At 40.8% G+C, this 26,575-nt stretch overlaps 1 protein-coding gene across 1 annotated transcript in view; it reads left to right on the forward strand.

Moving 5' to 3' along the window:
- The first annotated feature begins 12,995 nt into the window (after window positions 1-12,995).
- The window catches only part of LOC126427171 (cation-dependent mannose-6-phosphate receptor-like), a 133,585-nt gene continuing 120,005 nt past the window's right edge, over window positions 12,996-26,575 (forward strand). The window contains exon 1 of the mRNA XM_050089398.1: window positions 12,996-13,237. Coding sequence (XP_049945355.1) covers window positions 13,059-13,237 — 179 coding nt within the window. The 5' untranslated portion in view covers window positions 12,996-13,058. The remainder of the gene's footprint in view (window positions 13,238-26,575) is intronic.

A 26,575-nucleotide genomic window follows, 5' to 3' on the forward strand; every position in this document is an offset into this window, starting at 1 on the left:
TGGTACGAACACAACCAGCTATGTGCTACACCTCTTATTTCTCGTCTTTCTAATTTTTCGAGCAGAATGTTATGGTCCAGGACGTCAAAGGCTTTTGATAGATCTAGAAAAATACCTGCAGTTAATTAATGAGACAGTAAAAGTAGTCTATGAGTTTTGCTGTTTGTGCAGCAAAATAACTGATTGCAGCTGAAGTAGAAAGGATATAAAATGTAGACAAGCAATGGCAGGAAAGACATTTCTGTAGATGATAAATTTGTTAACGTCAAACACAGATTGATGTGTTAGGAAGTCTTTTCTGACAGTTCTGTCTCAAGTGTTGCCTTGTATAGAAGTGAAATATGGACAAGAAGAAAGTAACTTTTGAAATGTAGTGCTAGAGAAGAATGCTACAGATTGGATTGGTAGATCACTAACTAATGAGGACATACTCAATAGAACTGTGAAGAAAAGAAATTTGTGGCACAACCTGACTAGAAGAAGGAATCAGTTGATAGGACGCATTCTGAGACATGAAGTGATCACCAATTTGGTATTGGAGGGATGTGTGGGGGGTAAAAGTTGTAGAGGGAGATCAAAAAGTGAATACAGTAAGCAGATTCAGATAGATGTAGGCTGCGATAGTTATATGGAGATGAAGAGGCTTGTACAGGATAGAGAGCATTGAGAGCTGAGTCAAACCAGCTTTGCAGTGAAGACCACAACAACAAGAATGGATTTATGATGAACTTGGCGTTTCACAGCCAGAATACTAAAACTAGATATAATTATACGTATAGTCTATGCATCCCTCTTTATGGTTCAGAATTGACTTTTATTCTGGTGCAAAGTCTGTAAAAGATTGCCAGGAGACATCAGGCAGGAAACAATTGAACATCACCAAATATTCAGAAATGAAGTAAAAGAATACATCATTAGCTTCTTCTGCAATATGTCTGAATACCTGGACTTTGGAATGTAATTCTGCTTAACTCTAAAGTATGTATCACATAATGTAAAGTTAGAATGCTTTATTTAAAGCTTTAGATAATAATAGCAGGTGAGTAGTGTAGAAGGAGCAATGGCTTTTTTTCTTTTTTTAAGTAGCTATTTTACTGCTAACATACATATATAAAGTAATCTGGATGTAATTACCTTAGTTATAAGTTTGAGTAAACTACTGCCAGACATAGTTTGTTATCAGTGTACTTTACAGAAGCAGCCAAGAATGGTTGCTTCCACCTGTTAGTGTATAACTCGACTCATTGCACATATCTGAAGGCTCTCCTCTATGATGTGTGAATGGACGAAATAAAAGCTGTACATATGTAAACAAAATGCTAGGTCTAAGTTTAGAATTTGACTGATATTATTTGTTTTGGACTATGGATATTTGTTACAATCCATCTCATAACTTTCCTGGAACATTTTGAAAAAAAAAAAAAAAAAAAAAAAAAAAAACAATCCAGATCACAACAAATTATTTATTTTTAATGCCAGTAACTGCACATGATGGAGCTTCCTCTCTACAGCAAAAATCATTTGCTAGCCATTTAGCAGTTGGTGGCTGGTGCCAGGTGGGATTCGAAGCAGGTCTGTGACCTGCTCTTTGTACCATCTACATATACACATCATTTTATTTTATAACTATGTAGCTTTTATGTTAATTTTTAAGGTGAATGAGTTTTGCAATACATGGCGGTCATTATATTTCAGAGTCCCTGGTCTGAAGATGGTCATATAGGCCAAAAACGGTTACCAGACTTACAAATAAATAATTTATTGTGATCTGGACTGCTTTTCTACCAAAATATTAAGTAGGGTTCCGTGGTTCCTCAATGATGTCAAAAGCTATTTGCTGGAAACAATTACAAAAACAATATATATGGGGAAAGACGAAAGGATGTGGGTTTTAAGGGAGAGGGTAAGGAGTCATTCCAATCCCGGGAGCGGAAAGACTTACCTTAGGGGGAAAAAAGGACAAGTATACACTCACACACACACACACATATCCATCCGCACATACACAGACATAAGCAGACATTTGTAAAGGCAAAGAGTTTGGGCAGAGATGTCAATCAAGGCAGAAGTACAGAGGCAAAGATGTTGTTGTATGACAGGTGAGGTATGAGTGGCGGCAACTTGAAATTAGCGGAGGTTGAGGCCTGGTGGGTAACGAGAAGAGAAGATGTACTGAAGAGCAAGTTCCCCTCTCCGGAGTTCTGACAGGTTGGTGTCAGTGGGAAATATCCAGATAACCTGGATGTGTAACACTGTGCCAAGACGTGCTGGCCGTGCACCAAGCATGTTTAGCCACACGGTGATCCTCATTACCAACAAACACTGTCTGCCTGTGTCCGTTCATGCGAATGGACAGTTTGTTGCTGGACATTCCCACATAGAAAGCTTCACAGTGTAGGCAGGTCAGTTGGTAAATCACGTGGGTGCTTTCACACGTGGCTCCGCCTTTGATCGTGTACACCTTCCGGGTTACAGGACTGGAGTATGTGGTGGTGGGAGGGTGCATGGGACAGGTTTTACACCGGGGGCGGTTACAAGGGTAGGAGCTGGAGGGTAGGGAAGGTGGTTTGGGGATTTCATAGGGATGAACCAAGAGGTTACGAAGGTTAGGTGGCCGGCGGAAAGACACTCTTGTTGAAGTGGGGAGGATTTCGTGAAGGATGGATCTCATTTCAGGGCAGGATTTGAGGAAGTCGTATCCCTGCTGGAGAGCCACATTCAGAGTCTGATCCAGTCCCAGAAAGTATCCTGTCACAAGAGGATATACTGAAGGGCAAGTTCCCATCTCCGGAGTTCTGACAGGTTGGTGTTAGTGGGAAGTATCCAGATAACCCAGACGGTGTAACACTGTGCCGAGATGTGCTGGCCGTGCACCAAGGCATGTTTAGCCACAGGGTGATCCCCATTACCAACAAACACTGTCTGCCTGTGTCAGGAAAAGACAGATTTCTATGTACCTGTAAAGAAGACATGTCAAGTTGCACACAGGCACAATTAAAAAACATTCACATAAAGTTTTCAGCCACAGCTTTCATCAGTAAAAGACACATACACAAGCAAGCATCCGTCATGCGCACACGACTGCTGGAATTCCATCATGGGATGCTGGAGTTGGAGGTCATGAGTGCATGAGGGTGAGGCATGCTTGCTTACTTTTGTGTGTGTGTGTGTGTGTGTGTGTGTGTGTGTGTGTGTGTGTGTGTGTGTGTGTGTGTGTGTTTTGTGTTGTGTTTATTTTACTGATGAAGGCTGTAGCTGAAACCTTTATGTGAGTGTCTTTTAATTGTTTTTGTGTGCAACTTGACATGTCTTCTTTACGGTACATAGCAATCTGTCTTTTCTTACATTGTCAGTGCATCTCAATAACCTGCAATTGAAGGTAGTCTACTTCTCTGAGAAGCATTCCTTAATATCCTTGTGTAAAAATAATGGTAGTAAGATGTTACTTTAAAAAACTTTCTTTTGAGCTGTTCAAGTACTTTGGATGTTTGTTAAACAATTTGACATAAATGTGAAACGTACTGTTGTCTCACCTTGTGTATTTTGTCTTGCCAGTTGATAATCATTTCTCCTGACTTACAAATTTGTTTCAATTATTGTACCACTTGTATTTCAAATTTAGTTGTAGAGGTTTAGAAATATATATTGATAGAAGTGTACGTAATTTCTTACTCTTGAATATCCCTTTACATGACTCTTTATATCTGTGACTGCACAGAAGCCTAACTGCCATTTTTTAAGGATAAATACTCTGCTTGTATGCATGCCTGCAACACACTGCAAGTGTGAGCTATGGAAACACTAGTGCTAAATAGTCCATACACATACGCTCATACTTTGGAACTTGTGACATTGTTTTCACTGCATAAGCTATTTTTTTCCCCCTGTCTCATCCAATTTTAGTTCCATACATCATCATACACAACAATCCACTGCACTCCATCAGTTTGACTGTACTCAAAACAAGCACACAAACATTGAAATTAAAGACAACAGGGAAACAACAATTAATCCTGAAGCTGTGATAACCACTTGTAACAACGATGACGCTGTACTATTGTACATACACTCCTGGAAATGGAAAAAAGAACACATTGACACCGGTGTGTCAGACCCACCATACTTGCTCCGGACACTGCGAGAGGGCTGTACAAGCAATGATCACACGCACGGCACAGCGGACACACCAGGAACCGCGGTGTTGGCCGTCGAATGGCGCTAGCTGCGCAGCATTTGTGCACCGCCGCCGTCAGTGTCAGCCAGTTTGCCGTGGCATACGGAGCTCCATCGCAGTCTTTAACACTGGTAGCATGCCGCGACAGCATGGACGTGAACCGTATGTGCAGTTGACGGACTTTGAGCGAGGGCGTATAGTGGGCATGCGGGAGGCCGGGTGGACGTACCGCCGAATTGCTCAACACGTGGGGCGTGAGGTCTCCACAGTACATCGATGTTGTCGCCAGTGGTCGGCGGAAGGTGCACGTGCCCGTCGACCTGGGACCGGACCGCAGCGAAGCACGGATGCACGCCAAGACCGTAGGATTCTACGCAGTGCCGTAGGGGACCGCACCGCCACTTCCCAGCAAATTAGGGACACTGTTGCTCCTGGGGTATCGGCGAGGACCATTCGCAACCGTCTCCATAAAGCTGGGCTACGGTCCCGCACACCGTTAGGCCGTCTTCCGCTCACGCCCCAACGTCGTGCAGCCCGCCTCCAGTGGTGTCGCGACAGGCGTGAATGGAGGGACGAATGGAGACGTGTCGTCTTCAGCGATGAGAGTCGCTTCTGCCTTGGTGCCAATGATGGTCGTATGCGTGTTTGGCGCCGTGCAGGTGAGCGCCACAATCAGGACTGCATACGACCGAGGCACACAGGGCCAACACCCAGCATCATGGTGTGGGGAGCGATCTCCTACACTGGCCGTACACCACTGGTGATCGTCGAGGGGACACTGAATAGTGCACGGTACATCCAAACCGTCATCGAACCCATCGTTCTACCATTCCTAGACCGGCAAGGGAACTTGCTGTTCCAACAGGACAATGCACATCCGCATGTATCCCGTGCCACCCAACGTGCTCTAGAAGGTGTAAGTCAACTACCCTGGCCAGCAAGATCTCCAGATCTGTCCCCCATTGAGCATGTTTGGGACTGGATGAAGCGTCGTCTCACGCGGTCTGCACGTCCAGCACGAACGCTGATCCAACTGAGGCGCCAGGTGGAAATGGCATGGCAAGCCATTCCACAGGACTACATCCAGCATCTCTACGATCGTCTCCATGGGAGAATAGCAGCCTGCATTGCTGCGAAAGGTGGATATACACTGTACTAGTGCCGACATTGTGCATGCTCTGTTGCCTTTGTCTATGTGCCTGTGGTTCTGTCAGTGTGATCATGTGATGTATCTGACCCCAGGAATGTGTCAATAAAGTTTCCCCTTCCTGGGACAATGAATTCACGGTGTTCTTATTTCAATTTCCAGGAGTGTATAAATAATTTTTTCCTTCTGATTTTTCAATACATTTGTGTAATTGATGTTCTGATTTCATTTTTTGTTTTGTTTCATGCCATTGTGTTAAGAAAACTGTAAACAAGTTTCAATGTGAATATTAATGTTTATGTCAAATGTCAAGTAATATTGTAATAGAATTGAAATTAAACAAATGTTGAAACTGTTGTAAGATGTTTAAAATTGTAACTGTGCATCTGGTCTATACGTAGGCAATGTGTTAGGATATGTAGAATGCAAAACCTCGGGTGAATACCCCGTCTGTAAGGGAGCAATAAAAGGTGGCTGGTAGGCGAGCGCGGGAAAATGCGCACGGTCACTGCACGGCACAACGGGCTAAGTAATAGCTGGAGTTTGGCACTGGTTTGAGCAACACCTTCTGGAGCGAGCAGGCTCTCCTGGAAGACAGAGCTTCACTGAGCCTCGGGTATGCTGTTCCAACGCCCACACAGCATTGAAAAATTCCATAGGCACTAAATGGAAAAGTATTGCGACGCTAAGAAGAATTAAAGTACTGATACATCAAGAGCCATAGCTGTGATTGTAAGTGTGCTCTGTGCCTCACCATCTCGCCGCCCACCAACCGCCGCATCGATACTAGCAGGTTGAAACTTTTAGTACTGTATTCGTATGGATCAGAGAGTGAACTGTGCAATAATAACCTAAATTTTACCAGAACTTTCCCATCATTTAATTATCCTCACAACTAACCTAGACAGGGTCCTTTCCAAATATTGTGCAATCCGAGTGGCCCGAAATGAAAAATTAAATTTTGTGTTAATAATAATTATTTGCAGACCTAGCTACATTATAATAGTGTTTAAAGAAATGCTTTGTTAATGAACCAGTAAATGAATAACGAAGGTCTAACAAAGTTGAAAGATAACTTTAATATTGATATAGTAATGAAGTTTATTATTTCGAGACAGATATAAAGGTATTTAAATGAGCAGTAAATAACATGAAAAGGGTAGTAACTTATATACCGGAAATCTTCGACGCATAATAAATTCACTAATCAATTTTTTTTAATAAAGTAATCATAACAGTTTCAGGGTCCCCCCCCCCCCCTTTATTCATTTGAATTCTGAAGTGTTCTAAATTGATTTGACCAGCAAAAGTTAAAGTCAATATAAAAGTCAACATTTATCAGTGTTTTATCTTTATCAAAATTGACATTTTGTGTGTGGCTCGAAAGTGCTATTTCTAGGGTAACCTATGTCCGATTTTAATCAGATTAATAGACAGCATAAAGTTTTGTAGTATACATTATAGTGTAGTGTTATGTATTCATGATTTTTTCATATCAGTACAGAATGTGAAATTATCAGTTCAATAGATTTTCTGGTTCTAAAATTGTGCTATATTATGCAGTGTTACTACTTGTTGTTTTGTATGAATATATACCAACTTGTACAGGGAAGAAACTCAGTTAATGCTTAATTAGGCTGGCGACCATATTATTATCAAATTGGTAGCATCTTCAGGGTTGCTTTTGGTCCATCCTGACGTGTAATTGCATTTCAAACTTGCTTGACGAATCATTGTTATTACAGAGTGGGTGTAAGTCTGATTTGCCACCATTCAGGTACACGCGGTCGATATCTATACGAAAATCCTTTCTCATAAGGTGAACCCTGTTCACTTACCATAGAACAGGCTTTAATGAGTACTGTGTCGTGCGTTGGTTACACACTTTCAACAAATTATTTACAAATATGGCCACAGAATTGATTAAAATTACCCAAACACAAAACATCAAGCAGTAAACTAAAGAAATCAGATGTACATAGAGCCAATATAAATTACTACAGTCACTAAAAATAATGCTGAAAAAGCCTTCAGAGTATCAAAAATTCTTATTCAGATGGCACTGATGGTATCCTAGCAAATACCATCAAGAAATGCATGCATACTACAACTGAACCACTGATTATGAGTAGAGTGCATCCTAGATCTTCTTGCAGAAATTTATTCCAACAGCTGGGGATCCTCACCATGCCTTGTCGATACATCTTGTCACTAATGTGCTTCGTGAACAAAAATTACGCAATTTACGAAATGAATAGTGCGTACCATGATCACAATACAAGAAGAAAACATTATCTTCACAAAGATTTAAAAGATCTCAGCATGGTAAAGAAATGAGTTCATTATTCAAATATAAAAAGTGTTCAATAAACTTCCTGTCCATACCAAGTCAGTCATTGGGGATTATACTAAATTCGAAACAGCGCTAAAACTTTATCTTTTGGATAATTCTTTCTATTCTTTACAGGAATTCTTTGATGATGTGTAATACTTCTTGAATTTGTGTTTAATTTCATGCATTTCTAATAAAACTGATTATGTAGATTAACATATCACTTGCAGGCAGAATATTTTTAGATGAATTACTTTAAATTTGTTTATGTAATCATCTATGTCATTACTGCACTATTATTTATGCAGTCATCTTTGTCATTACTGTACTATTATCTGTGCTGTTATCTGAATTTTTGTGTGTAATTATTTGACATGGGGATGTCCTTTTTCATGTATCTACTTTTATATGTTAAATAGGTTGCCTCATGATTATCTACATGTGGCTTCTGAAATAACCTGACACATTCTACATCCTAGTGATACATTCGTGTCAAGGATCCACAGAACTCAAAAATAAAGAAATAAAATAAACACCTCTGCGACTATTCATTCCAGGAAAGTACTTTCCCAGAATCATGAAAATCACAAAAGTAATTCCTGCTTCAAAAAAGGTATTAATAATAAAGACATGAACAATAATAGCCTATTACAATTTCATTCTGCTTCTCTAAAATATTAGGAAAAATTATTCACTAAAACTGACCGGCTTCATTGACAAACAATTTATACTGAGTACATCTTAACACTGGTTTAGAAACAACAGATCTACAGAAATGGCTTTATGACTGCATTAATACCATACTTACAGCTACTAGATACAATCGGGCAGGTAGGTTAGAAAATTTAAAAAGGGAAATGGATAGGTTAAAGTTAGATATAGTGGGAATTAGTGAAGTTCGGTGGCAGGAGGAACAAGACTTTTGGTCACATGAATACAGGGTTATAAATACAAAATCAAATAGAGGTAATGCAGAAGTAGGTTTAATAATGAATAAAAAAAATAGGAGTGCGGGTAAGCCACTACAAACAGCATCGTGAACGCATTATTGTGGCCAAGATAGACACGAAGCCCATGCCTACTACAGTAGTACAAGTTTATATGCCAACTAGCTCTGCAGATGATGAAGAAATTGATGAAATGTATGATGAGATAAAAGAAATTATTCAGGTAGTGAAGGGAGACGAAAATTTAATAGTCATGGGTGACTGGAATTCGACAGTAGGAAAAGGAAGAGAAGGAAATGTAGTAGGTGAATATGGATTGGGGCTCAGAAATGAAACAGGAGGCCGCCTGGTAGCATTTTGCACAGAGCATAACTTAATCATAGCTAACACTTAGATCAAGAATTATGAAATAAGGTTGTATACATGGAAGAACCCTGGAGATACTAAAAGGTTTCAGATAGATTATATAATGGTAAGACAGAGATTTAGGAACCAGGTTTTAAATTGTAAGACATTTCCAGCAGCAGATGTGCACTCTGACCACAATCTATTGGTTATGAGCTGTAGATTAAAACTGAAGAAACTACAAAAAGGTGGGACTTTAAGGAGATGGGACCTGGATAAACTGAAAGAACCAGAAGTTGTACAGAGTTCAGGCAGAGCATAAGGGAACAATTGACAGGAATGGGGGAAAGAAAAACAGTAGAAGAAGAATGGGTAGCTTTGAGGAATGAAATAGTGAAGGCAGCAGAGGATCAAGTAGGTAAAAAGACGAGGGCTAGTAGAAATCCTTGGGTAACAGAAGAGATTCTGAATTTAACTGATGAAAGGAGAAAATGCAAAAAATGAAGTAAGTGAAGCAGGCAAAAAGGAATACAAACGTCGACAGGAAGTGCAAAATGGCTAAGCAGGGACGGCCAGAGGACATATGTAAGGATGTAGAGGCTTATCACATGAGACCTTTGGAGAAAAGAGAACCACTTGCATGAATATCAAGAGCTCAGATGGAAACCCAGTTCTAAGCAAAGAAGGGAAAGCAGAAAGGTGGAAGGAGTATATAGAGGCTCTATACAGGGGCGAAGTTCTTGAGGACAATATTATGGAAATGGAAGAGGATGTAGATGAAGATGAAATGGGAGATATGATACTGCGTGAAGAGTTTGACAGAGCACTGAAAGACCTAAGTCGAAACAAGGCCCCGGGAGTAGACAACATTCCATTAGAACTACTAACAGACTTCGGAGAGCCAGGCCTAACAAAACTCTACCATCTGGTGAGCAAGATGTATGAGACAGGCGAAATTCCCTCAGACTTTAAGAAGAATATAGTAATTCCAATCCCAAAGACAGCAGGTGTTGACAGGTGTGAAAATTACCGAACTATCAGTTTAATAAGTCACAGCTGCAAAATACTATCACGAATTCTTTACAGACGAATGGAAAAACTGGTAGAAGCTGACCTGAGGGAAGATCAGTTTGAATTCTGTAGAAATGTTGGAACACGTGAGGCAATACTGACCCTATAACTTATCTTAGAAGAAAGATTAAGGAAAGGCAAACCTACATTTCTAGCATTTGTAGACTTAGAGAAAGCTTTTGACAATGTTGACTGGAATACTCTCTTTCAAATTCTGAAGGTGGCAGGGGTAAAATACAGGGAGCGAAAGGCTATTTACAATTTGTACAGAAACCAGATGGCAGTTATAAGAGTCGGTGGACATGAAAGGGAAGCAGTGGTTGGGAAGGAAGTGAGAAAGGGTTGTAGCCTCTCCCCGATGCTATTCAATCTGTATATTGAGCAGGCAGTAAAGGAAACAAAAGAAATATTTGGAGTAGGTATTAAAATCCATGGAGAAGAAATAAAAACTTTGAGGTTTGCCGATGACATAGTAATTCTGTCAGCGACAGCAAAGGACTTGGAAGAGTAGTTGAACGGAGTGGACAGGAGGGTATAAGATGAACATCAACAAAAGTAAAATGAGGACATTGGAATGCAGTCGAATTAAATCAGGTGATGCTGAGGGAATTAGATTAGGAAATGAGACACTTAAAGTAGTAAAGGAGTTTTGCTATTTGTGGAGCAAAATAACTGATGATGGTGGAAGTAGAGCGAATATAAAATGTAGACTGGCAATGACAAGGAAAGCGTTTCTGAAGGAGAGGAATTTGTTAACATCGAGTATAGATTTAAGTGTCAGGAAGTCTTTTCTGAAAGTATTTGTATGGAGTGTAGCCATGTATGGAAGTGAAACATGGACAATAAATAGTTTAGACAAGAAGAGAATAGAAGCTTTCGAAATGTGGTGCTACAGAAGAATGCTGAAGATTAGATGGGTAGATCACGTAACTAATGAGGAGGTATTGAATAGAATTGGGGAGAAGAGGAGTTTGTGGCACAACTTGACAAAAAGAAGGGATCGGTTGGTAGGACATGTTCTGAGGCATCGAGGGATCACAAATTTAGCATTGGAGGGCAGCGTGGAAGATAAAAATCATAGAGGGAGACCAAGAGATGAATACACTAAGCAGATTCAGAAGGATGTAGGCTGCAGGAGGTACTGGGAGATGAAGCAGCTTGCACAGGATAGAGTAGCATGGAGAGCTGCATCAAACCAGTCTCAGGACTGAAGACCACAACAACAACAACTAGATACAAAACGACCCACTATAAGTATATTTCATTATCTTTCAAAGCCTTTGGACACAGTGGATCACAAAAGCATTCCTGAACGAAATTGAACAGTATGGTACCGGAGGACTTACAAACAAATGGAATACTTCATTCTTAAACAATAACACACACTTAAGTACATACACCCACAAACAACTCAGTTCAGTAATTGATTATCTGGCAGTAAAACTGTTGATCAAGGTGTGCCTCAGGGCTCAGTACTATTTCCACAAGCTTCCACATGCAACACAAGCCCCTCTCAACCACTTTTAACGGTATATAACCAACCAACTAACACTGAATTAAAATACCTGGGACTGATATTATAAAATAACCAATTATGGAATAAATATACTGATCAATGCACTGTGTGTGCTGCAAGCTTGCAACAGCCAGAAATCAGCAGCCTAATAAGTGCATGCGTACAGGCTGGCCTAAAAAAATGGTATGATATTCCGTGATAATTTTCAAGCTGCCCTCAGCACTTTTGGAATCCAGAAGAGAGCCATGAGCATCATTAATGGAAACAAAACTAAAGACTTTTGCAAACCCCTTTTTCTGTAACCTGTAGATCCTAGTATTGCTTTGGTTACATGTTCTCAAGACAGTAAAATTCTTAGAAGACCACACAGTACCAACTAATGCAGACTTAAAGAAAACAGAGAAATTCACAAACATCACTAGAACAAACTCTAACCTGCATGTGTTACAAACACACAACCTTGTCAAAAAGCTCCCCAAATGTATAAAGCCTTTTCAAGACAATAAACAGCTTTGTGAAGCCATGAAGCCTTATTTGTTGTCACTATTTTTACTTTATATAAAAAGGAATACTTAGAACAGTAAACTTGCTAGTTATGTTGATGTGTAACACGTCACCCACTCAGTTAAGTAGACCTTTAAATAAACATGCTGCAATACATATTACTATATTTTGTCCAACATCTGTAGCACACTGTTTAATATCAGATCATATGGACCAAATGAATGAAAGTGCATTAGACTTATTTTCGTATGGTTTAAGGTTAAGCAATTACTTCTTGAGTAATTCCTTACCCCAGTTAAGATACTACAACACTCTAGGTTTATTGTTGATTAGGGTAGGTTATTAAAGAGATATGGGTGAAATTGAAGAAGTGTAACTAGCACTTTGTATTATTGTTTTTTTTTTCTTTAACAAGTAAAGCTATAAGCTGTTATAGAGATAGCATTTTACGCTGTAGGCTGTTGATAAGTATCTGGTGTAGAGAACTTCCCTGATTCCTCTAAAGATTGGAGGAAATAGAATTAAAGTTAATGACGGTGCAGTTTCTTAAAAGCATCTGTGCACAAAATGAGCGTGATTCAATTTTATTTTTAAGTAACATTCCACAGAAAGACATCTTTTTATATATTTTTTGTGTTCGTCGTTTATAACACACAAGTACACTGAAGGTTTGCGCGTCAACAGCTGTATTCCTCTTAAAACTCTCATGACAGCGTCGACTAATTATAACAGAGAAGCCAGGACAAACTACAGGCACGCATTTGACAAGTTACTTCACGTGTAAGAAAAAATTGTGTAACATTTACAAATAAATAATATCTCGTAGCATAAAACATTCACAAGAAACAGGAAGGGTTATTTCGGACACTTGTTTACATTCAAAAACATCATCGCTTTTCCCATGTTTTTGTTCAGTGCCCGCAAATATCGTTGCTCTTTTGTCATCTGTTGATCTTGTGATTCGCAGGTGTAATGTTTGTTTTTTACGGGGAGTAGTCCAGGCCAGTCTGTCCTCGGCGAATATGTTGTTGCGCGAAACTGCCTATTTTTTAGCTTTGAGTGCCTGTCTCTCGGTATTTTTTGTGCCTTGTGATTCCCTGAAGAACAAGAAGCGTGCGTGCAAATGGGAAAATCCGTGCCGGTGTTCTTTTCCGTCGGGTCTTGCCATAGATTTCTCTGAATTGGGCTTCAGAAATGAATGGTGAGAGCGAAAACAAAGATAAGAAAAACTTATGTAATCTTAATTGTGCTACTCTGTCACAGTTATATCTGTTAATATTAATGTTTGTTAAGGGCTGTGTGGAAGAGAAATCTGGAGGAAGTGAACGCCACGAATAATTAATGCAGTTCGAATTTATGCCACAATGTAGGACTTCATTTAGTGTACACCTCATTACTGTACATTTTAGAGTTGTCACTTAGTGACCAATCGTTACGTGTGGACCGACATACAGTAGTTTACAACTTCTGTTCTGTTGCCATGGGTATTATTTTGAACCACGTTTTGAACACACACACAAGTCGGTCTTTGACACTCATGTTAAATGTCATTAGTTTGGAAACAAATGATAATAAAACGGAACAGCCCCGTTTCAAACCTATTAATGTGTCAAAACACCACTCATTTTCATTGAATTACGGAAACAAAAACGCGACTTCGATCTGACTCATAAATGAATCAACATATCTCGTACTTTTCCGCCCATTCAGATTTTAAAAAAGTATTTGGTTTTAAATGTTACAATAACTCTGTGGCTAACTCAGCTAAAAACGTGAACATATTGAGTATTACGTTATTAATGATTTCTAAACTGTTGTTTCCTTGGAATTTAGAATTTCCCAAAGTATTTGTTTTTAACACACTGTCCCAAACCTTTCTATTACGTTTTCGTTTAGTGCACCCCAATATAAATATTAAAAATGATACTGTAAAAAATTCTCTGTAGCGAGGTTGAGGCCTCTATGTAGTGTCACTTCTTTCAGCTCACATATTGCTCTTTCTACTGAAACTCTTCTTTTGCTAATAATTGCTACATCATCAACATATGCCCCCATCTGGCTTTACTTTGTGCCTAAGTAACCAGATATATGAAGCTTTCGAATGGTTGCTTCAAGAGTCAGATTAAAAAGCATTGTAGAGAGGATGTCCCCTTGTCTGACTCCTGTACTAATAAACAATTTAATGAGTTCGTCAACCACTTGCATTGCAGCCTTGGAACTAGCCAATGTTGCTAGGATAATTGAAACATACGTAAATGGTATACCAAGCAGTAGCAAATCAGTCAGCATTTCTGCCCTATCAAGACTTTCGAAGGCCTGCTTGAAGTCTATAAAGGGGTTATGAAGCTCAATATTATACTCGTATGCCTTTTCGTGTGTTTGCCTCAGTATAAATATCTGATCCGTTGTTGACCTACTATACCAATATTCACACAGATATTCTCCCAAAATATCTTCTGCATGTGGACTAACCTGTTTTAGATTAGATTCGGTGTTTGTTCCATAGGGCCAAACATGAGATGTCTCTCATGAGTGTGGAACATGTCAAAAAGTATAACATAAAAACAACATAGAACTTTTAATATAATATTCACTGCCCAGATCATGTGTCACGAGACTGTCAAAATATGTGAAAACATTATAGTAAAATGGAACAGCTAATATTTACAGAATTAATACACTGTCAGAATGAAACATATTTATGCACTTTTAATAAATCTATCATATGCAACATACCTAATATTGACTGTTGTGACCAAGTGCTGTCAAAACTGAAATGTAACAGAGATTTTTACATAAGTTGGTCTAACAGTCCCTATGAAGATGTACATTTGTAATGTAGAAGGAATTTCCTATCAACAAGTCTTTCATACTCTGTATAAACTCTACTGTATCCAAAAGCAAGTTTTTAATGGTTGCTGGCAATTGATTGAATATGTGTTTTCCTTAATATTGGACCCCTTTTTGTACCAAAGTAAGTGGCTTAGGTCTTCATGTACACTCATGCTCATAAATTAAGGATAATTGCAGAATGTGGTGCCACACAACGTGGTACTACACAAAACTGGCGCTAATAGCATAAGCACATAGGGAACACACACGACACCAATCTGTAAGTCCACGGTATTGGTGATAAGTTGAGAAAACCATCCCGAAACACATGTGCTACAAAACGCCACTGTTTCCTGCGCATGTACCCCGACATCAGTATGGGATGTGATCACCGTGCACACGTACAAAGGCAGCACAACGGGTTGGCATACTCTGGATCAGATGGTCGAGCAGCTGCCGGGGTATAGCCTCCCATTCTTGCACCAGTGCCTGTCGGAGCTCCTGAAGTGTCGTAGGGGTTTGAAGACGTGCAGCGATACGTCGACCGAGAGCATCCCAGACATGCTCAATGGGGTTTAGGTCTGGAGAACAGGCAGGCCACTCCATTCGCCTGATATCTTCTGTTTCAAGGTACTCCTCCATGCTGGCAGCTCAGTGGGGCCGTGCGTTAACGTCCATCAGGAGGAAGGTGGGACCCACTGCACTCCTGAAAAGGCAGACATACTGGCGCAAAATGATGTCCCAATGTACGTGACCTGTTACAGTTTCTCTGTCAAAGACATACAAGTGTGTACGTGCACCAATCATAATCCCACCCCCACACCATCAAACCACGACCTCCATACAGGTCCCTTTCAAGGACATTAAAGGGTTAGTATCTGGTTCCTGGTTCATGCCAGATGAAAACCTGGTGAGATTCACTGGTCAGACTGTACCTGGACTCATCCGTGAACATAACCTGGGACCACTGTTCCAATGACCATGTACTGTGTTCTTGACACCAGGCTTTATGAGCTCTCCTGTGACAGATGGTCTGTGGAATGCACCTTGCAGGTCTCCGGGCAAATAAACCGTGTCTGTTCAGTTGTCTGTAGACTGTGTGTCTGGAGACAACTGTTCCAGTGGCTGCGGTAAGATTCCGAGCAAGGCTACCTGCAGTACTCCATGGCCGTCTGCCACTTCTTGTGGTGTTGTACACTGTGGACGTCCAGTATTGTAGTGCCTGGACACATTTCCTGTCTACTGGAATCATTGCCATAATCTTGAGATCACAATTCGTGGCACATGGTGGGCCCGTGCTGCTACCTGCTGTGTTTGACCAGCCTGCAGTCGCCCTAGTATTCTAACCCTCATAACGTCATCAATATGTGTTCTTCGAGCCATTTTCAACACATAGTCACCATTAGCATGTCTGAAACGTCTGCATACTTACTCGCTGCACCGTACTCTGACATGCAGCAACACACCTCTGTGTATGTGGACTGCTGCCAGCGCCACCATATGACAACCGCAGTTCAAATGCACTGCATGGTCAAGGTGATTTAAACCTGCAAACCACCCACCAGAGCATTGTTTCACCATGTAGCAGCATCATCCTTAATTTATGAACATGAGTGTAGATTGTTTGTATTCCTAGTATTGATACTATGTATTGAGCTATTAGTTGGAAATACACACACATTATTTGCAATAAATTTCATTAATAAATAAATATACTGAGAAGCAGTGGTTATAATACCCAGTTCATTGAACAGATTTCTACATGATGTTCTTGAATGTTCACCACAAATGAGTTTAATACACACTTCTTCACTCTCAAAACTTTTGCGTGGTTTGACGAATTACCCCAGAATATGATGCGATACAACATAATAGAATGAAAATAAGCAAAATACGGAATTTTTTTTTTTATAGTTATATAATATTAGAGAGAATCTTATAGGTTACACATAGCAGAGTGATTCCTCAGTAATTCAAACAAACTTTGCGTACTTCCTTATGTCTTGTTGGAGTACACCCAAGATCCACTCTTCTGGGATTCTTTCCTGATTTTATATCTGCGTGGTAAGTTTATGGAGACCAATTCCCCCATTTTTCAACAGTTTTGCAGTTATTCCTTCAGTTCCTGGTGCTTTGCTGTTTTTTTGGACAGTGCAAAATCCGTTACATATTCCAAGACAAAATATTATTTTACATTCACATTGTTTTGGCTTCACCAAATCACAAACAAATTATAACCTTCCAACATAACCTAGACCTTGGCCAATGCTATGTATCTGTCTGTCACCACAATCTTCATTCTGCAATAAAGCTTCTTATTGTGTGACATATTCATTTGCCACACCAACCCACTACATACTTATTACCTTTCAACCTAAGCTAGACCTCAGGCTATATAGTGTAGTATTATTTGTGATTGTACAACACATATGATATTTTCTGGATATATATTATTGTTAGTTAATGATGTATTTATTAAAATGCTGTCCATACCTGTCTTACCCCACTGTACATAATTTTGATTGTTGTGTTAACGTTTGTATTGAAAATTTTGTGCTCTGACCCTATCTCAATATCTAAAGAAATTTAATAATTTCTGCCTCTGTAACATCCTGTTAAGCAGAAATTAAATGACATGATAAGTAACTTGGCTCCAAGAATAATCTCCTCTGCTCTTTACACTGAAATACAAAATCTCATTTACTTTGCTTATTTTCACACTGTTTTCTCTGTTAGTATCACATTGTGGAGTAACCCAGTGCATTCACAGATAATGTCACTCCAGAAAAGAACAGCTGGAAAGAAAATGCAATTACTTGATAGATTAGCAGCATAAAGATGTGTCTAGTTAACAGTAGTTTCCCACGACCAACCCACTGGTTTAGTTGCTAGCATAATTGGGGTCGACAGAACCGTCCGATTCCACGCGTCGGCTTTGACCAGTGACGTTAGGGTGTTGTTGTGTGTGACGTCATGACGGCTTGGAGTTTGGTTTGTGAGTGTGGCGTGTTTGTAGATCTCGTCGTGTTGTGGTTTGTTGTGCTCTTTGGTGGTATGTTCAGGTTTTCGTTTGTATTGTGTAATGGGCTCAGTTTGCTTTTGCTCATTATCAAGAATTGTTCGAGTGTCGGCTGTGTTTGTAGTGGAATTCGTTTGTGAGTTAACGATTTTGTGTCAAGGTTAATTTAGTGTTGTTCGCTGCACATCGTGTGGTAATTTTAGTAAAATTAATCGGTTGTTGTTTTTGTTCAGGGATGGATATGAAGGATAAAATTAACACTGCGCAGGTGAAGGGAAGTGTTCGATCCCAGTGTGTGGCTGTGTATGTTGGTATTGGTATCGGGAGATGTTTTTGAGCTATATAGGCCAAGGGAAGTGTTTGTACCTAATTTATGGGATTGGAAGCTGTTAAGGGTAGTGTTTGATCCTAATTTATGGGATCGGAAGCTACTGTTGAGCTGTATAGGTCAAGGGAAGTGTCCGATTCCAAATGATATTGTGTTTAGTGGTATTTGGGGAGTTTTGTGATTTTGGTTTTTTTTGTCGTTTTGTGTGGTTTTGTATGGAGGTGGGTGTCTAAATTTGTTTATATTTAGTTTGCCCCCACCCAAAAACACCCCATTTTCTGTGCTTGTCCCGTTAGTGTCATTAGGCTTTTTGTGGAAAGTGTGTGTGTTTGTTTTTTGATGTATTTTCGTCCTGATAATGTGTACGTAACGACTTTATATGTGCCATATTGAAATCGTGGTTTATGGTCGTTTCCGCCATATTTGTGACGCCATGGGTTAAAGCAGATGGGCCGGATCGGATGCTTCCGTATTGAACTGTAGATTCCAAGTTCAGTTCTTAGAATTTTCTGTTGTGGAGAGTTCTAGAAAAGAGTTAATTTAACCTTGTGAGGCTAATAGTTTGGACAAGAAGAGAATAGATGCTTTCGAAATGTGATGCTACAGAAGAATGCTGAAGATTAGATGGGTAGATCGTATAACTAATGAGGAGGTATTGAATAGGATTGGGGAGAAGAGAAGTTTGTGGCACAACTTGACTAGAAGAAAGGATCAGTTGGTAGGACATGTTGTGAGGCATCAAGGGATCACCAATTTAGTATTGGAGGGCAGCGTGGAGGGTAAAAATCGTAGAGAGAGACCAAGAGACGAATACACTAAACAGATTCAGAAGGATGTAGGTTGCAGTAGGCACTGGGAGATGATGAAGCTTGCACAGGCTAGAGTAGCATGGAGAGCTGCATCAAACCAGCCTCAGGACTGAGGACCACAACAACAACAACGAGGCTAAATGAGAAGAAAGAGTGAAATAATTGGCAAAATTGACGTACATGCTGCCAAGGTGGATAGAAAGGTTTGTAGTGGGCTAGAAATTGCATGGCACACATTCATTTGCAGTGGGAGTATTATACACTCCAGTCACATTAATGTGACCATCTGTCAGAAGCCTGAAGAACCATTTTTTGCAGTATGGCTGTGAGATGTGCAGGAAGAGTGTCACTGAGGTTCTGTGAGGTAACTCCAGGGATGTGAAACTGTGCCAATGTGATCCCACATATCCTCGATTAGGCTTAAATCTTGAGAGTTTGGTGGCCATGGGAGTACAGTAAAGGTGTCCTTTGAACCTTGCATGTACACTGTGAGCTGTGTGACACGTTGCATTGTCCTACTGGTAGATGCCGTAATGCAGAGGGAAAATAAAATGCACGTAGGGGTGGACGTGGTCCGCAGGGGTAGATGCATATTTGTGTTGATCCAGTGTGCCTTCCAGAATGAGAAAATCACCCAGGGAATGCCATGAAAACATTCCCCAGACCATAATGCTCTCTCCCGATTGCAGGGTGGTTTCTTTCAGATGTTTCACTCTGTACGTGCTAACATCCGTCTGTCCAGTGGAGCATAAAGTATGATTCATCTGAAAAGACCACCTACTGCCACTCAGTGCTCCAGTTGCAGTATTCGCACGCAAATTCCAGCCTTCGACACCGATGAAGAGCAGTCAGCATGGGGACATGAACCGGGTATCTGATGCAGAGGCCCAGGTGAAGCAACGTTTGCTGAACAGTTTTGGAGGAGACATTGTTAGAAGAGAAAGTTATGTTGGAAGAGAAAGTTATGTTGAAGAAAGAAACAAAGCCAAACAGATAATTGCAGCAGCCAAGAAAAAATCTTGGGAAGACTTTGGAAACAGGTTGGAGATTTTGGGTCAAGCTGCTGGAAAATCATTCTGGAGTGTAATTAGCAGTCTTCGAAAGGGAGGTAAGAAGGAAATGACAAGTATTTTGGTGCTGGTGAATCCTGTCGATGCCTTGGGCAGATTGAGAGAATATTTTGAAGAGTTGCTCAATGTAGGTGAAAATACGATCAGTAATGTTTCAGATTTCAATGTACAATGGGATAGGAATGATGGTGAAAATAGGATCACATTTGACGAAGTGGAGAAAATGGTCAGTAGATTGCAGTGCAATAAAGCGGCTGGGGTGGATGAAATAAAGTCGGAACTCATCAGATACAGTGGAATGTCAGTTCTTAAATGGCTTCACAGGATAATTGAGATGGCGTGGGAGTCTGGACAGGTTCCATCAAACTGGACGAAAGCAGTAATCACACCAATCTTTAAACGTGGAAACAGAAAAGATTGTAACAACTACAGAGGTATCTCTTTAATCAGTGTTGTGGGTAAAATCTTCTCAGGTATTGTTGAAAGGAAAGTGCGAGTATCAGTTGAGGACAAATTGGATGAAAATCAGTGCGGGTTTAGCCCTCTTAGAGGTTGTCAGGACCAGATCTTTAGCTTACGGCAAATAATGGAGAAGTGTTACGAGTGGAACAGGGAATTGTATCTATGCTTTATAGATCTAGAAAGGGCATATGACCGGGTTCCTAGGAGGAAGTTATTGTCTGTTCTACAAGATTATGGAATAGGAGGCAAACTTTTGCAAGCAATTAAAGGTCTTTACATGGATAGTCAGGCAGCAGTTAGAGTTGACGGTAAATTGAGTTCATGGTTCAGAGTAGTTTCAGGGGTAAGACAAGGTTGCAACCTGTCTCCACTGTTGTTCATCTTATTTATGGATCATATGTTGAAAACAATGGACTGGCTGGGCGAGATTAAGATATGTGAACACAAAATAAGCAGTCTTGCATATGCGGATGACTTAGTTGTGATGGCAGATTCGATTGAAAGTTTGCAAAGTAACATTTCAGAGCTGGATCAGAAATGCAAGGACTATGGTATGAAGATTAGCATCTCCAAAACGAAAGTAATGTCAGTGGGAAAGAGATATAAACGGATTGAGTGCCAAATAGGAGGAACAAAGTTAGAACACGTGGACGGTTTCAAGTACTTAGGATGCATATTCTCACAGGATGGCATCATAGTGAAGGAACTGGAAGCGAGGTGTAGCAAAGCTAATGCAGTGAGCGCTCAGCTACGATCTACTCTCTTCTGCAAGATGGAAGTCAGTACCAAGACCAAGTTATCTGTGCACTGTTCAATCTTTCGACCAACTTTGTTGTATGGGAGCGAAAGCTGGGTGGATTCAGGTTACCTTATCAATAAGGTTGAGGTTACGGATATGAAAGTAGCTAGGATGATTGCAGGTACTTGTAGATGGGAACAATGGCAGGAGGGTGTCCACAATGAGGAAATCAAAGAAAAACTGGGAATGAACTCTATAGATGTAGCAGTCAGCGCGAACAGGCTTAGATGGTCTGGTCATGTTACACACATGGGAGAAGCAAAGTTACCCAAGAGAGTCATGGGTTCAGCAGTAGAGAGTAGGAGGAGTCGGGGTAGACCAACGAGAAGGTACCTGGATTCGGTTAAGAATGATTTTGAAGTAAAAGGCTTAACATCAGAAGAGGGACCAATGTTAGCACTGAATAGGGGATCATGGAGGAATTTTATAAGGGGGACTACGCTCCAGACTGAACACTAAAAGGCATAATCAGTCTTAGATGATGATGATGACTGTTGGAAGCCCCATGTTCCAAATGCGTGGTCAGTTGCTCGACAGTTGCACATCTTTTCACCCGTAAACACCTCGGCAGCTGTTGATCGCCACTGTTGTCCGTGTCCCGTGGTGCGCCACAGCTGCCTCAGAACCAGTTTTGGAAAGTGTCATTTGCCACGCATGGTATACTTTAAAGATGGTGGCACATGAACAGTTTACAAACTTAGCTGTTTCGGAAATGCTTTCACTCTTAGTGATCACGTCCTTTTAGACATCAGATAAATTGCTCCATTTGTGCATTATGACAATGACTGCACTGTTTTATGCATCCTCCCCTTCCCCCACAACATACTGGGTGATCAAAAAGTCAGTATAAACTTGAAAACATAATAAACCACGGAATAATGTAGATAGAGGGGTAAAAATTGACGCACATGATGGAATGACATGGGGTTTTTATTAGAATTAAAAAAAAAAAAAAAAAAAGAAACACTCCATATTGCTAGACGCGTGAAAGATCTCTTGCGCATGTCGTTTGGTGATGATCGTGTGCTCAGCCGCCACTTTCGTCATACTTGGCCTTCCAGGTCCCCAGACCTCAGTCTGTGCGATTATTGACTTTGGGGTTACCTGAAGTCACAAGTGTATCGTGATCGACCGACATCTCTAGGGATGCTGAAAGACAACATCCGACGCCAATGCCTCACCATAACTCCGGACATGCTTTACAGTGCTGTTCACAACATTATTCCTCAACTACAGCTATTGTTGAGGAATGATGTGGACATATTGAGCATTTCTTGTAAAGAACATCATCTTTGCTTTGTCTTACTTTGTTATGCTAATTATTGCTATTCTGATCAGATGAAGCGCCATCTGTCGGACATTTTTTGAACATTTGTATTTTTTTTTTGGTTCTATTAAAACCCCATGTCATTCCAAGCATGTGTGTCAATTTGTACCTCTCTATCTACATTATTCCGTGATTTATTCAGTTTTCAAATTTATACTGATTTTTTGGTCACCCGGTACTTTATACATATCCTCCACTGCTAGTTCTGCCATCGGCTGTCTATGGATGGTTATTGCCCGTTGACATCGAACATGTTGTTGTTGTTGTGGTCTTCAGTCCTGAGACTGGTTTGATGCAGCTCTCCATGCTCCTCTATCCTGTGCAAGCTTCTTCATCTCCCAGTACCTACTGCAACCTACATCCTTCTGAATCTGCTTAGTGTATTCATCTCTTGGTCTCCCTCTACGATTTTTACCCTCCACACTGCCCTCCAATACTAAATTGGTGATCCCTTGATGCCTCAACACACGTCCTACCAACTGATCCCTTCTTCTGGTCAAGTTGTGCCACAAACTTCTCTTCTCCCCAATCCTATTCAATACTTCCTCATTAGTTATGTGATGTACCCATCTAATCTTCAGCATTCTTCTCTAGCACCACATTTCGAAAGCTTCTATTCTCTTCTCGTCCAAACTATTTATCGTCCATGTTTCACTTCCATACATAGCTACACTCCATACAAATACTTTCAGAAATGACTTCCTGACACTGACACACATTGAACATATGCGGTGGTCATATTAATGTGTCTATTTTTTTTGTATATATATATATATATATATATATATATATATATATATATATATATATATATATATATAAAAGATGATGTGACTTACCAAATGAAAGTGCTGGCAGGTCGACAGACACACAAACATACACACAAAATTCAAGCTTTCGCAACAAACTGTTTCCTCATCAGGAAAGAGGGAAGGAGAGGGAAAGACGAAAGGATGTGGGTTTTAAGGGAGAGGGTAAGGAGTCATTCCAATCCCGGGAGCGGAAAGACTTACCTTAGGGGGAAAAAAGGATGGGTATACACTCGCGCGCGCACACACACACACACACACACACACACACACACACACATATCCATCCACACATATACAGACACAAGCAGACAAACTGTCCATTCGCATGAACGGACACAGGCAGACAGTGTTTGTTGGTAATGAGGATCACCCTGTGGCTAAACATGCCTCAGTGCATGGCCAGCACATCTCGGCACAGTGTTACACCGTCCGGGTTATCTGGATACTTCCCACTAACACCAACCTATCAGAACTCCGGAGATGGGAACTTGCCCTTCAATATATCCTCTCTTCCGTTACCCACCAGGCCTCAACCTCCACTAATTTCAAGTTGCCGCCGCTCATACCTCACCTGTCATTCAACCACATCTTTGTCTCTGTTCTTCTGCGCCGACTGACATCTCTGCCCAAATTCTTTGCCTTTACATATGTCTGCTTGTGTCTGTATATGTGCGGATTGATATGTGTGTTTTTGTGTGCGAGTGTATACCAGTCCCTTTTTCCCTCGAAGGTAAGTCTTTCCGCTCCCGGTATTGGAATGACTCCTTACTCTCTCCCTTAAAACCCACATCCTTTCGTCTTTCCCTCTGCTTCCCTCTTTCCTGATGAAGCAACCGTTGGTTGCGAAAGCTTGAATTTTGTGTGTTTGTGTTTGTTAGTGTCTCTATCAACATACCAACGCTTTCGTCTGGTAAGTCACATCATCTGAACCTCTTCAGGTGTTGATGACACGCGACCTGCTAAGTTCCCTAACTTGAATTCAGCCACTCGTCACTTGGGCTAATCAAGTTTTTGTTTAGCTGTGTGCTGCTTGTAAAATGGTTCCTTTATTTTCGCCGCTTATCAGCTCCACTACTGGTGCAATCTATTATACTACGGAGAAACAGTTAGAGTCTGTACGAGCCCATGCTAGGTCCGCTGTAGGATTATGGTGCTTAAACGACAACAAAAATGTGTTCAAGGTTTCACCTTCTCAACACACACATCAATCGCTCCCAAACCAATCGAATTAGACAGCTAACAACCCAATTACCTCTGGGTGAGCTGCAACCATTAATCGTCCACCACGGACTGGATATCAATTTCACCGATTCACAAAAACTCAGCACCTACAAATCTACTTCTGTCTCTAACCAGGCGCACGCTGGTTTTACCACAGCAAACTATTTCTTTTGATCGGAACTGTCTGCAGGGCAACAATCAATTGATAGTACGAACACCTAAATTCGCCAAAACCAGTGTATCACCAGTGACTATTCATAAAATCACACAGAATCTCTGTACATTCAACTTTGGGTGGAAACAACCGTCCCAGCCACGTACATAAACAGGGGCATAACAAACTAAATAGTCACACTGCCTCGATGAGCTGCAACAAATTAAAATACTGGTTCTACTAATCAAAACTTCTTTCCCTCTCCCAAGCCTTAACTGCCAGCTGCAGTGCCTCAATACACCACACAGTGGGTCGCTCTACTATCAGACCAGATCCTGTATCCACTTAGTTGGTGAGAGGCCTACTTGGGAACTAACTAACTCTTTACACCCTACAATAGGAACCATTTTTACGTCAAACATGCAACGCCATGCCAACTTTTAACAATTAATTAATTATTCATTGATGCTGCCGCTCATCTAAGACAGCGGCCAGCTGCTGTGTGTCGCTCAGGCATCATCTACGGACCCAGTTATGGCGAGTTGGTGCATCGCTGATGTCACACATGCTCACCATCTGCAGTTATCCTTTTTTTCTTTCGTTGATGCTCTCAGATCATCTGCAACATATTTTCTTTCTTAACACATTGTACACGTATATTTACAGTAACCACCAGGTGTTGTTATTAAGTTATCAGGTAGGATGCTCAGCACTAGTAAGGGTGAATGTAACCCGTGCGTTTTGACACAGCACAGTGAACACCCGTAGGAATTTGTGTGCAGTGTACGATAATGATGCTGTTGACAGGAGTGCTTTTGCCCCAATGAGTTAAGAGAGTTAAAGTCTGAGGCAGTGCAAAAACTGAGTTCGAAGATCAGCCACGTTCGGGGCATCCTGCCACAGCCACTGCACCCAGCATGGTGAATCGTGTGGATGCCGCATCATCTTATCTTGACAGTTGTCTCTGCAGATACCGGAGATCATTGAAGTGTATACTGATGAGTCAAAACGTTATGGCCACCTGCATAATAGCTTGTTTTCCCATCTTTGGAATGAAATACATCACTGATTCTGTGTATTAGGGATCTGCAATTTGTTGGTAGGTTTGTGTATGTATGTGGCATTAGATATCTATGCACAGGTCGTGTCTATCTATCTATATCCGAATCCCGCTCCAGTTACTGCCAGGTCTGGGTGTCGAAGAGTCCTCTCCATTTGGCTCGGTCCTCCCACCACTTTTCTTCCTCCACTTGCTGCCAGGTCACACCTCTCCTTTCTACAGATATTCTCACTCCCATTTTCCACCATGTTCTTGGGCGCTCTCTAAGTCTTTTCCCATCCATCTTTAGTTCTTCCATAATTTTGGGGAGTCTCTGCCCATGCATCCTCATCTTAACCTCTTTCTTTCAATTTCTTCTCTCATACTTTCTTGTTTGAGGTCCTTTCTAATCTCTACATTGCTTACTCTGTCCATTCTTGTTTTTCCCTGAACTGCTCTGAGAAATTTCATTTCCCCTGCTTGCAGTTTGCTCCAGTCCCTTTCTGTCATTGTCCATGTTTCTCCACCATAGGTGACAATAGGGATGTAATAATTCTTATACATAAGGAGTTTTGCTCTTTCTGAAACTTCTTTATTCCAAATCAGGTGTTTTATTGTTTGGTAGAAATTGCCTCCCTTCTGTAACCTCCTATTAATTTCGTTAGTT

Source organism: Schistocerca serialis, chromosome 11 (assembly GCF_023864345.2).
Source record: "Schistocerca serialis cubense isolate TAMUIC-IGC-003099 chromosome 11, iqSchSeri2.2, whole genome shotgun sequence".
In the NCBI taxonomy this organism is placed as follows: Eukaryota; Metazoa; Arthropoda; class Insecta; order Orthoptera; family Acrididae; genus Schistocerca; species Schistocerca serialis.